Below are 13,946 nucleotides of genomic sequence, written 5' to 3'. Positions count from 1 at the left end.
TGCTCACTGCATTAAGGGGAATAAACTGCTGGGATCCCCAACTGCAACGTGATTTCCCCAGCAGAGAAGTCTGCATGCCAGAGTCCTGCTACTCTAGCAAGCAGCTGCAACAAACAGGCTACCCTGCTGAGAAAGGTCCACTGAAAAGCTCTCGAAGTCAGGTTCTGATCAGTTCAACTTACTTAATGTAGTTACCATTAAGGTAATTACACCGTTCAGATCCCAACATTGCTATACGAAAAAACAATTCCTGAGCATTCCTCACTGTGTGCAATGAGCAATTTCTGCTCTGCAGGGCATGTGTCCTCCATTGCTCCATTTTCCAATCCACGGAAGGCAGACGTGGGAACAGGAATTGGCCATTATTTCACTTCCACTTACAAAAAAAGGAATTTTGCTCACCCCTATTCACCACAGCATGTGTCTCTGGTAAATGCTGCCTTAGGTGTTCAGCACTTACCTACTAAGCATGTGCATAGCATGGTAGGAAGAGGGTCAAAAATACACCAGTACCACGAGCAAGAGAGTGATCCTGAAGGACCTCACAAGCTGCATTGAAGGCTCAACCATAATCTAGGAATATAAACAGAGCAGCTCTGTCAATGAAATGTGTGTGCAGACCAGGGGAACCGAAGTGGGCTCCATCAAAAAAACGAAAATTGCAAGTGATGGTGAGAGGACAGGGCATGGGGCAAATAAGAGGGCTACACCTAGTGCATCCCTAGTAGTAAAAGAACACAAACAAAAATAAAGCAGCACATGGATGCTCACTGATAAGTGTGGCAGCCATAGTGAAATGTCCATGTAAATTTCATAAAGAAGCCACGACACTCAACTTGCTCATCACAGGTCCACTACTTTTTTTGTTACATTTCCACACTTGGTCAGCTGTACTAGGTTGCCTTCAACTTTCCTGATTCTGTACAATACATAGAATAACTATTTAAATAAACATTTTTGTAGACATAGGTGGTCATTCTAACCCTGGCGGTAAAAACCGCCAGGGCGAATGACCGCGGTAGCACCCCCAACAGGCTGGCGGTGCACCGCTGGGCATTCTGACTGCGGCGGTTCAGCCGCGGCCAGAAACGGAAAGTCGGCGGTGTACCGCCGACTTTCCGCTGCCCTTGAGAATCCTCCATGGCGGCGGAGCGCGCTCCGCCGCCATGGGGATTCTGACACCCCCTACCGCCATCCTGTTCCTGGCGGGTCTCCCGCCAGGAACAGGATGGCGGTAGGGGGTGCCGCGGGGCCCCTGGGGGCCCCTGCAGTGCCCATGCCAATGGCATGGGCACTGCAGGGGCCCCCGTAAGAGGGCCCCAAAAAGAATTTCAGTGTCTGCCTAGCAGACACTGAAATTCGCGACGGGTGCTACTGCACCCGTCGCACTCCAGCAACTCCGCCGGCTCCTTTCGGAGCCGGCTTCATCGTTGCTGGGTCTTTCCCGCTGTGCTGGCGGGCGGCCTTTTGGCGGTCGCCCGCCAGCACAGCGGGAAAACCAGAATGGCCGCCGCGGTCTTGTGACCGCGGTGCGGTCATTTGGCGGTAACCGCATGGTGGGCGGCGCCCGCCGCGGTTAGAATCACCGCCATAGTGTGCATCAAAGGTTGTTCAATTATGATCAATTGGAATGGTGGAAGAGGGGTTATCTCAATAGATACATGACGGTTTTAACATTGACACAAGCATATCCACACAGCTCCAGTAATGCCTTAGAAGCCTGACCCAGAGACACCGTCAAAGGTGGGTTGGATTACACAGCTATTCAATAAAAGCCTTCCATGGACACTGCCAAAAGGGTCCCAATCAACATCAGTCATTTCTGTGCTCGTGGCATCACTATGAAGACAGCAGAACCAAGAACACCAACTATTTTCACGTAGCCACAGAATCCCCCTTTATTGACGAGGGTCACTTTCTTACTTGAGCACAGTGTTAACATTTTGAGACTCTACAACTCTGGACAGTTTGTAATGTAGTATATTTATACTTCATAAACTTCACACAAAGCTGCTCATTTGACTCTAAGTTATCTTGGGAATCAGCAGAGTCAGTGTACAGACTGTGATAAATCTTTCATTCTTGTCAAAATCCATTATACTTGTGATTTGCCTAAAGCAAAAAAAAGATGATTACAAATTGTGCCCTTTTCAAAACAGGATCCTTTGCAAATATAGATCAACAACAATGAAACTGAAACCCCAATAAATGTTTGTTTGAGAAATGGATGGCATAATTCATCCAGAACCTTAGAAGGTTAGGCCTTCGATATATGGATATCGTTTTTTTGGTCACACCATCACCTAAACAAGTAACTTCTACTTTACAATTCTGAATTTAAAAATATACTTAAAAATTCTCACCTTCTCCAAATCCTGCTGGGATGCATGGAGTAACGTTTGGCCAGATACTATCCACTGCTTTCCATTATTTATATACATGCCTAAACCCTGGTCTCGTAACCAGTTGCACACCTGCTCCTTCGTCCATTTTGCAAAAGGCATATCTAAGTCACTATGAAAAAGGGTAGGAGTGTTAATGGACAGGAATGAAAGCTGCTCAAACATTGTAGTACACATCTTATTGCATTAACTTGAAAATTTTTGAGACACCACCGAGATGCACTAAGCACCTACCGTGCACCTACACAAATAACTCTAGCTACACAGACTGAAATCTATTGGAATATAGTTAATATGGAAAGGGTTATGTTACTTACCCTGTAAGTATCTGTTCATGGCATGTACTGCTGTAGATTCAGATGCTCTGCATACTTCTGTCACCTAGTGTTGGGTCCAGAGTGGTGCAAGCTGTTTTTCTTCGAAGAAGTGTTCAGTCACGAGATCGAGTGACCCCCCCTTAGTGATATTGCACATGGGCACTGACTCCTTTGTTAGACTGTTTTCCCCCAGGTGGGTGAGAAAGGAGTGGAGGGAAAGAAAGTGAAGGGAAAAAGATCTCTGTGCAAAGTATAATTATATATGTACAAATATACACAAATAACATGAAGCTGCAATGGCCACGGGCCTCCAGGGAAGGCGCCTGTGAATCTACAGAAGAACATGCCACAAACAGATGCTTACAGAATAAGTAGCATAATGGGAAGGATGGCATGTGTGGCTGTAGATACACAAGCTCTGCACATATTTAAAAGCATTGCCTCCATAAATGTGGTGGCTCGCCTGTAGGAGTTACAGTTGACTGAAAAAAGTGTACGTTCCACTGCCTGACCTATGTTAGCTTGTGGGCACGCTAGAACATCTACACAGTATTGTTTTGTGAATGTGTGGGGTGTGGACCATGTCACTGCCTTACAAATGTCAGCTATGGGGATGTTACCAAGGAAAGCCACAGTAGCATCCTTTTTTCTAGTAGAGTGAGCACTGGGAGGAACAGGTAAAGGTCTCTTGGCCTTAACATAGCAAGTTTGTATGCTTTTGACTATCCATCTGGCTTGGTATGATTTGGATAGTAGTTTGCTTTTTTGAGGTGGAGAAAAGGCTTTAAAGAGTTGTTTAGTTTTCCTAAACTCTTTAGTTCTGCCAATATAAAACATGGATGCTCTTAACATCAAGTGTGTGAAGAACTGTTTCCGCAACAGAGTCACGGGAGGAAAACTAGTTCAATGGACTGGCTAAGGTGAAACCAAGAAACCACTTTAGGAAGAAATCTGGGATTAGTGCGAAGAACTACTTTATCTCTATGAATTTGAAAGAAAGTGAGCTCCAGGCACTAACCTTGGAAGAGCCTAACACATCTGAGTGAAATAATGGAGTCTAGGAAAGCCACCTTCCATGAAAGAAATTGAAGTGGACATGAGTGGAGTGGTTAGAAAGGGGGACCCAATCAGTCTGATGAGCACAATGTTAAGGTTCAACGATGGGGCAGGAGGTACCCTAGGTGGAATTATATGTGTAAGACTTTCCACTAAAGCCTTCATAACTGAGATCTTAAGAAGGGAAACATGCTGTCTGTTCTGTAAATATGCAGCTATAGCTGCAAGATGTAGTCGAATGGAAGTGTAGACTAAATTTACCTTTTGCAAGTGGAGCAAGTAGCAGACAATTTCTTGTACTGTGGCTTTCAGGGGGTTAAATACGTTTGGGTTGGCAGTAGCAAACAAAAACGTTTCCATTTTGCAACGTAACATGTTCTAGTGGTAGACCTATGGGCTGCCTTGAAAATGTTCATACATTCTGCAGGAAAGCCTAGGTAGCCAAACTCTATGACCTCAGGAGCCATATCGCAAGGTTGAGTGACTTGGGGTCTGGGTGTCTTATATGTTCTTGATTCTGAGTGAGGTGGTCTGGCCTGTTGGGGAGGTTCTCGTATGGGACTACTGAAAGATGCGGGAGTGTGATAAACCAAGGCTAGCATGCCCAGGTGGGAACCACTATAATCATAGTGAGAGATGTTTGCCTGATCCTCCGAATCAGAAAGGAAATGCGAGGGAGAGGTGGAAAAGCGCAGGCAAATATCCCTGACCAACTCATCCAGACTGTTTCCCTTGGATAGAGGCTGTTTATAACTGGAGGTGAAGTTTAGGCATTTTGTGTTTTTTGCTGTGGCGCCAAGGTCTATGTTGGGAGTCCACCACCTTCTGAAAGTATGGCTGAAGGACTTGTGGGTGGAGTTTCCACTTGTGGACTTGTTGCTGCATCCTCCTGAGCATGTCTGCAAAGTTGTTGTCCGTTCCAGGCAGATACTCTGCTAACAGTTGAATGTGGTGGTGAAAGGCCCATTACCATATGGTCTGAGAGAGATGTGAGAGTTGAGAAGACTGTGTCCCCCCGTTTATGTAATACATGGCTGTCATGTTGTCTGTCCGGACTAAGACACTTGTGAGACAGGTGAGGAAGGAAATCTTTCACTGATAGGAATACTGCCTGAATTTCCAGGTATTTGATGAATAGGGACTGGTATTTGGCATCCCAGAGACCATGCACTGTCAGGTGTCGTAGGTGAGCACCCCAACCCGTCTGTGGTCAATGTGACTTGGGGCAAATGGTCTAGAAAAGGCTGCCCCTTCAAAAGGTTAACGTTTGACCACTGCAGAGAAAGAGGAGTCTGGCAGTCTAACACTAGATCTTCCAGATGACCCTATGACTGAGACCACTGGTGGGACAGATTTTGCTGTAGAGGATGCATGTAAAGTCTGGCATGGGTACTATGGCGATGAAAGAAGCCATCATCCCCAACAGACGCATAATGTTCCTGACTGTGGAAGGATGATTCTCCTGAAACTGAGGGAGGAGGGTCTGGAAAATTCTAGATGTGAGCTGGGCTGGGATATGCCAACCATAATTCAGAGCTCAGAATGGCCCTTAATTAAGGTTGAACTTGCAGGGGCTGAATGTGAGATTTGGGAATGTTGAGAGTGAAAGCTAAATTGTGGAGAAAGTCCACTGTCAACTGTGTGTGGTGTTGGCACTGGCATAAAGTGATGGCTTTGATGAGCCAGTCGTCAAGGTAGGGGGAAGATGTGAACGTACCAACTTCACAGGTGTGCTGAGACTGATAAAACAATTGTTAACACCCTGGGAGCAATGGTGATTCCGAAAGGGAGGACTTTGAACTGATGTTTGCCTGCAACAACGAATCTTAAGTATTTTTTATGTGCAGGGTGAATTGGTATGTGAAAACAGGCATTATTTAGATCTAGAGCTGTCATAAAGTTGCCTTGCTGTAAAAGCAGGATAAGATCCTAAAGAGTGACCATTCAGAGTTCTGACGTCCCATATTGGTTTGAGAGACCCGTCCTTTTTGGGAATCATGAAGTATAGGGAGTTTACTCCTGCACCTTGATATTCTGGCAGATCAGGCTTAAAGGTCCCTTTGAGAAGAAGGGCTTGGACCTCTTGCCCGAGAAGGGTTAAATGTTCCTGAGATAGCCTGTGAGGGTGAAGGGGAATATTGGGAGGAGAAGTGAGACGTTCCAGACAATCATGTTGGATAATGGCAAGTACTCATTGCTCTGTGGTGATGGTGTCCCAGGTGCTGTAGAACTGTTTGGAGACTTTCCCCAAAAGGTGTTGGATGATCAGCGGGAAGGTGGAGGTAGTCACAGTGGAGGAGGCTCCGTGTGTGTGGCAGCACTTTTCTTCTCCCCTTGTTGTTGGACACCCTGTAATAGCTTCTGTAATAGCCTCTGGTGTAGGTAGACTGAGGTTGTCTAGTGTGTGAGGTAGATGCCTCTGGCGTTGAGGATTTATGTGCTCTCCTGAACCCCAGGTGATGAAAGGAGCCCCTTTTATGAAAGGAGCCCCTTTGTGTGTTAGATTGGAGGGCATCCATGGCCTTGGCAGTGTCAGTGTCCTTTTTTAGTGCCTCTAGGGTAGTGTCAACCTGTGTAAGGTGCTTATCATCAAAAGGCATGTTGAGGACTGCCTGCTGGACCTCGGGCTTAAAACCTGAGCAACGCAGCAAAGCATGCCTTTTTAAAAGGATGCTGGTGTTTATGCTGCAGGCTTTAGTGTCTGCTTCATCGAGGGCGCACCTGATAGAGTTATCCGTTATGGTCTGACCCTAGGAAATTACCTATTTTCCCTGCTGACAGTGCTCCTCAGAAAAGTACTGCAGTAACTTTCTCCATCTCATCCCAATGAGCCCGTTCTTAGCAGGCCAAAAGGACTTGGAAATTGGCTATGCACCAGTGATTTGTGGCTTTTGCCGCCACCCTTTTCCCTGCAGCATTGATTCTCTTACTCTCCTTTTCGGGGAGAAAAATCTGCAGTGGACTGAGTGTTAGCCTGGTTACAGGCCGTCATTACCACGAATGAGGAGGTGGTACCAGTGTCCTGATGTACAGTGGGTCAGAGGGGGGCCACCTTCTACTTTTTGTCCACCCATGGCAGGATCACCTTGGAGCGCACAGGCTCCCTAAAGATGTCTTTGGCATGTCGAAGCATGCCAGGGAGCATGGGAAGGTACTGTGTATCCCTGTGAGTGGTGGCAAGAGTGTCGTACAGGAAATCCTGCTCAATGGGATCTTTGTGCAGTTCCACATTGCGAAAGGCAGCTGCTTTAGCAGTTACCTGTTGGTAAGAGGTAGTGTCTTCTGGTGGTGGGGGCGTGTGGGGTAGAGGTCAGGGTCATTGGAACAAATGGAATCAGGGTCGGAGGCATCCCAAGAGTCAGTGTTATCATGAGGAGCCTCTAAACCCCCAGTGTATGATTGTGGGGAACCCTAAGACGTTTAATACCCTTGTATGGGTGATGTTGAGGATTGTGGAGGGGAAAGGAAAGGGGCAAGGGGGATAGGAGGGAGGCAGTGGGGGAGAAGGCCAGCAAAGAAGACTAGTAGCCTTGTCCTTTGTCCTCCCCTTAGAAAGGACAGGGATGCCCAAAGCCTCTTGGAAGGCATGTTTTCTTTTGGGGAGCACAGGAGAGGAAGAAGTGGCAATAACCTGACCTGTGCCCACTTGGATCTGGAACTTGCTCTGACTAGCATCCATTTTCTCCAGGATGGGCTAGACCAGACAGGGGCTGGTGGAGGACTGGCCTAAGTCTCTGCCTTCCAAGGTTTTCGCCTCAGATGGCCTCGGCACGGAAGTCTTCAGTTTCGTAAGCTTGGTCGGCATTGAAATTGAGGCTTGGGGCTGTTGGGTCGTCCTGAGGTTTGGATTGATATCGAAACGACTGTATGGAGGTCGAAGCCGATAGTGAAACTTTGGCCTTGGTGGCCATTTTCTGTGCCAAGGCAGGGCAGGCCAAACCGTTTTTCGGTACTGACCATGACCGGTGATCTCTACAATCGGCTGAAAAGCCTTTTGGGAGCATTTGTGTGGGACAGCCTCCACCGAAGAAACCCCTCTCGCCGCTGAACATCTGCATTTTCAGATTCGCACCGACCCCAGGACCACCCTCAGATGATCCCTCGTCTACTGTCCCCCCGGACCGCGCGCCCCTTTCAGCGACGCCATCGCCGACTTCATCTCCCCGCACGCCCTCGCCGGACTACATTCTCCTAGGCGACCTCAACTTCCATCTGGAACAAAACAACGACCCTAACACCACCGCCCTGCTCGACAACCTCGACAACCTCGGCCTCAAGCAACTGGTGAACACTGCCACCCACATCGCCGGACACACGCTTGACCCTATCTTCTCCGCCAGCAAACACATCTTCTTCAGCCACACCTCCGCTCTACACTGGACCGACCACAGCTGTGTCCACTTCACATTCCAACGCGAGACCCGCCACCTCCGCACTCAACCCATCCCTCGTCGACAGTGGAACAAAATCCCCAAAGAGCAACTCTTCTCCGCACTCGCCACCAACCAACCCACCCTCACCACCGACCCCAACGACGCAGCCCTCAGCCTCACGAACTGGATCTCCAACTGCGCAGACAACCTTGCTCCCCTCAAACGCACGCATCGACAGGCCAACACCAAAAAACCTCTCTGGTTCTCTGACACCCTCAAAGAATCGAAGAAAACTTGTCGCACCCTCGAGAAGGCCTGGCGCAAGGACCACACCGCTGACAACATGAACGCCCTCAAGAACGCTACCCGCGAACACCACCACCTGATCCGCGCTGCCAAAAGGAACTTTTTCACCGACAGACTGGACAAAAACAGCCACAACAGCAGAGAACTTTTTAGCATCGTCAAGGAGTTCTCCAACCCCAACGCCAACGCCGTCACGCCCTCACAAGATTTGTGCAACTCCCTCGCCACCTTCTTCCATCGCAAGATCAGCGACCTCCACGACAGCTTCGGACACCAGACCCAACCAAGCATCACCGAACCCGCACCCCCGGCCATCACCCTCAACGACTGGACCCACATCAACACTGAAGAAACCAAAACCATCATGAACTCTATCCACTCCGGCGCCCCATCGGACCCCTGCCCTCACTTCATCTTCAATAAAGCCGACGACATCATCGCCCCGCACCTCCAGGCCGTCATCAACTCTTCATTTTCTTCTGCTACCTTCCCCGAATGCTGGAAACACGCCGAAGTCAACGCCCTACTAAAGAAACCTACGGCTGACCCGAGCGACCTGAAAAACTTCTGCCCCATCTCACTCCTGCCCTTCCCCGCCAAGGTAATAGAGAAGACCGTCAACAAACAGCTGACCACCTTCCTGGAAAACAACAACCTGCTTGACCCTTCACAAACCGGATTCCGAACCAACCACAGCACTGAAACAGCCCTCATCTCAGTCACAGACGACATCAGAACCCTGATGGACAACGGTGAAACAGTCGCCCTCATCCTCCTCGACCTCTTGGCTGCCTTCGACACCGTCTGTCACCGCACCCTAATCACCCGCCTCCGCTCCACCGGGATCCAAGGCCAGGCCCTGGACTGGATCACCTCCTTCCTCTCAAACCGTTCCCAAAGAGTTTACCTCCCACCGTTTCGCTCAGACCCCACCGAGATCATCTGCGGCGTACCTCAAGGCTCATCGCTCAGCCAGACACTCTTCAATGTCTACATGAGCCCCCTCGCCGACATCGTACGCAAGCACGACATCATCATCACCTCCTACGCCGACGACACCCAACTTATACTCTCCCTCACCAAGGACCCCGCCAGCGCCAAGACCAACCTACAAGAGGGCATGAAGGACGCCGCAGATTGGATGAGGCTCAGCCGCCTAAAGCTGAACTCTGACAAAACAGAAGTCCTCATCCTCGGCAACACCCCATCCGCTTGGGACGACTCCTGGTGGCCCACGGCCCTCGGCACCGCACCGACCCCCGCAGACCACGCCAGCAACCTCGGCTTCATCTTGGACCCTCTTCTCACCATGACCAAGCAAGTCAACACCGTGTCCTCCGCCTGCTTCCTCACCCTCCGCATGCTCCGCAAGATCTTCCGCTGGATCGCCGCTGACACTAGAAAAACCGTGACCCACGCCCTCGTCACAAGCCGCCTGGACTATGGCAACACCCTCTACGCTGGGACCACCGCCAAACTCCAAAAACGCCTGCAACGTATTCAAAACGCCTCGGCCCGCCTCATCCTCGACGTACCCTGCAACAGCCACATCTCCGCACACCTGAGACACCTGCATTGGCTCCCAGTCAGCAAAAGGATCACCTTCCGACTTCTCACCCACGCACACAAAGCCCTCCACAACAAGGGACCGGAATACCTCAACCGTCGCCTCAGCTTCTACGCCCCCACCCGTCTCCTCCGTTCCTCTGGCCTCGCGCTCGCTGCCGTCCCTCGCATCCGCCGCTCCACGGCGGGTGGGAGGTCCTTCTCCTTCCTGGCAGCCAAGACCTGGAACTCCCTCCCCACCAGCCTCAGGACCACCCAGGACCACTCCGCATTCCGGAGACTCCTAAAAACCTGGCTTTTCGAGCAGCAGTAACCCCCCCCCCTTTCCCCTAGCGCCTTGAGACCCGCACGGGTGAGTAGCGCGCTTTATAAATGTTAATGATTTGATTTGACAGCATTGGCCTCAGTTCAGAGGAAAGTTCTTGGCTTTCGATGTGACACTGTCCTGGATGGAAAAGGCTTCCACCTCCTGCGCTGGTTCCTCCTGAGCATGTTCCTCTCCGAAGATGTCCAGAGGGCTGTCTGACGTCTTCTGTGCCATTTCCAGTCGACAAGCCCGTCGAACCTGAGGGTCTTTTTTTTTTTTTAACCTAAAAGACTTGCAGGCGACGCAGTTGGTCTTGTGGTGGTCTGAAGAAATACCAAGGTTGCACACAAGGGGTTGATCAGTGTGTGGGAACTTGGTGTGGCACAGAGGACAGAAGTGGAATGGAGTCCGTTCCATCAGGGAACCGTTACTGTCGGTGCCACATGGAAGGTAGGCCTAAGATGGGTGCAAGCCCTGAAAGGTGGTCGTTTGAGCCCAAACCAATGCAAACGGCATGAGTGCTAATATAGAAGCGCGATCGATATCAATACCATTGAAAAAAGAAAGGAAACATTGGAAAAAATGAATGGAGTTGAAAGACCGAGCAGACACAAACACATTCAAACGCAATGGTGCAGAAAAAAAAACCTAAAAGAGGAGTCAATGCCAATGCACAATATTACAGAGAGGAGGGGGTCACTCGATCTCATGACTTTGAACACTTCTTTGAAGAAAAACAACTTGCACCACTGTGGACTGAAACCATTCCTGGGTTAATCACATATGTAGTCTTGCATTTGGTATTAAAGGTATGCAAGAAGCTACCTTTCCTAATATTCTCCCCACTGTCTTCACTGTCAGAGACTGACCCTTCTGGTAGTAGAGTTTCCTGTAAAATGGATTCTATTCTCTTTTTGCTGGGATAAGCTCTTGCCTCTACTGTGTTTATTCTTGCTCCTAGAAAAAATATTTCCTCTTCTGGTTTTGTTGATAATTGTTATATATTTATTGAAAATCCTAGATTGTATAGAGTTGATACAACTTTTTGAACATTGTTTTGGCATTTTTTTAAAATAATTTGCTCTTATAAGCTAGTCCTCTAAGTAGGGATATACACCTATGCCCGGTCTCCTCAGATATGCTGCCACTGCTGACAAGCATTTTGTGAACACCCTTGGTGCAGGTTTGATGCCGAAAGCTAAAACCTTGAATTGATAATGTTTGCTGTTCACCACAAACCATAGGTATCTTTTGTGTTTCCTTGGGCTATGCCAGTATGCATCCTTTAGATCTATTCTTACCAAGTAGTCCTCCTTTTGGAGTTGTGGGATGACGTCTTCTAGAGTTGTCATTTTGAATTTTAGTGTTTCGATTAATTTGTTTATGAATCTTCGATCCAGGCTCGGATGAAGACGTCCATCTGGCTTTGAAATTAGGAAATAAGTCTAGTAGTTGCCTTTGTTGATTTCTTTCTGTGGTACTGTCTCTATTGCCTCCTTTTGTAATAACTATTAAATTTCCTTTATTAGTCTTGAAGTCTCTTCCTTACTGTTTCTCTTTCTTTGGTCTTTTTGTTGGAGATGTCTATTAATTCCATGCAATACCCACATTTTATTATATTTAGAATACACATGTCTGATGTTACATTTCTGAACTCCTGGAGGAAGTTTTTTTATCTTCCTCCCACAGGTGTCTCGTGTGAGACGTTTATTTGGGTAATGCAGTCATGTAATGCTATGTGTATTTGACCACCGACTCCATCTTGATCATTGACTCCAATTTGTACTTAGCTTCAGGTCTTGTCACAGCAGCGGCGCAGAGTTTTTCCACACAGGGCTTGTTTTCCACACTGAACATGTTTACACATTTCTCACCAGAACAGGGTCACTCAGTGTTGGAACATAATGTTGGGGTTGTGGACAGCAGACATAAGAGAGTCTCAGGCTGGGAATGTTTTCATCAGGGAAAAGTACAGCTCTGTCTCGGGAATGCGCAATGGGGCAGGGCACGTTCCTTTGCATGTTTGACACATACTAAGTACAGCCAGTGTTTGAATTTTATAACTGAAGGGATGGGGTTACTAGAATCTTCCTTTTGAGTTAGTTTAAGGTATAAGAGACGAGGAAACTTGGTGCTGAGGAAGGAACCCACCTGTGGAGTGGATGCACTGCCCAGGAAAATCCCTTTTGGGAAAGGTCTCCTGTCTTAGCCATTGAGGGTTCCCCGGCTTGGTGCTGGCAAGGATGATTGATTTAACCTCCCTGGTGATGCATTTTTATTCTTAACTATGTAGCATATAAATACATTCACTACTAATATATTGCACATTTTTGGCTGTAAGTGTTTAACTGCAGTGAGTATTTTGGCATGTGCATGTGTTTCACTGCATTTGAGTTAAATGCTTATTTTCATCTATTTGTGGGCTTTTATTTAATATCTAGGAAGTGCCTTCATAAATTCAAAACTCAGACTAAGAGTGCTGCATTCTTTAGCATAGTTTCCTCTTAGTTTAAAGCAGAGTAAAACAAGTCACTTTGAGTAGGAGGTTGTTCCTCCTTTGTGTGTTCGAGCTCTTCCTCGTGCTCAACCACAAAAGGGTTGCCATGATTGTGACTGGAAATGCCATTGATGTGATGAGTACTTTGTAATCCTTGAAAAGATGCAGCAGAACTAACGCTTCCTCTGCCTGGTGACAAGAGTTCTTCGTACATTTCCTCTGAATAATAAGACCCCCATTGATTTTGCTGTGCCGTTATCTTAATGTGTGTCATCTACTGTACTACCAAATAGCTGTTCCCTGTTGAATGGTGTTTTTATGATGTTTGCTTGCACCTCAGGCTTGAACCCTGAAATTCTTAGCCAATTGTGGTGTCTTAGAGTACTTCCTGCCATCATCTGTCTGTTTTCTGTGTCCGCTGCATCTAGTGCTGATTTTAAGCACGTAATGGCAATATTTTTGCCTTCTTCTGTAATTCATGCTGCTGTTTTGCGGTATTGTTCTAAAAGATGCCTCATTAATTCCACTATTTCCTCCCATTGTTCATATGTATATTTATCTATTAAGGAGGGCATTTGAATTACCTATCCTCCTCCAATTAGCCGAACATCCTTTTTGAAATGTTTTCCAACCAAGTCCATCTTTTTACGTTCTTTGTCAGGTGGTGGCCCTGAAGTTGCCGAGATGTTGGCTCTTTTCCTGCTATAATCGAGTCAGTAGGTACTGTGCCCTTAATATAAGCTGGCTGCCCGGTAGAGTATTTATATTTTTGCTAAGCCCGTGGTGGTATCGCCCTGCATGGTGCAGGATCCTTAAAGGCTTCTCTCCCTTGATCTAGAATGCTTGAAAGCATGGGCAAAATTGGTTCTTTGTTTGAGATAAAAGAGCTTCTAGTAGGGTGTTCCAGGCGGTGGCGGCAAGGTAGGAGAAGGAGCATCCTCCTGTTCTGGTTTTCCTGATGCAGGGTACTTCTGCGAGAGAGGGCTGGGCTGAGCATAGGGACCTGTGGGGTATGTGGAACCTGAGTCGCTGGTTAAGGTAGGACGGTCCGGTGTTGTGGAGGGCTTTGTGTGCATAGGAGAGGATTTTGAAAGTGATTCTTTTCTCTATGGGGAGCCAGTG

General features: G+C 47.9%; 1 protein-coding gene across 9 annotated transcripts in view; it reads right to left on the bottom strand.

The window, feature by feature from the left end:
- Positions 1–13,946, bottom strand: part of PPFIBP1 (PPFIA binding protein 1) — a 736,231-nt gene that overhangs the window by 262,031 nt on the left and 460,254 nt on the right. For all 9 annotated transcript variants that reach the window (XM_069228637.1, XM_069228638.1, XM_069228632.1 and 6 more), the window contains one exon: positions 2,364–2,514. In XM_069228637.1, coding sequence (XP_069084738.1) covers positions 2,364–2,514 — 151 coding nt within the window. The remainder of the gene's footprint in view (positions 1–2,363; positions 2,515–13,946) is intronic.

Source organism: Pleurodeles waltl, chromosome 4_1 (assembly GCF_031143425.1).
Source record: "Pleurodeles waltl isolate 20211129_DDA chromosome 4_1, aPleWal1.hap1.20221129, whole genome shotgun sequence".
In the NCBI taxonomy this organism is placed as follows: domain Eukaryota; kingdom Metazoa; phylum Chordata; class Amphibia; order Caudata; family Salamandridae; genus Pleurodeles; species Pleurodeles waltl.
This window is presented reverse-complemented; position numbering and strand designations above follow the sequence as displayed.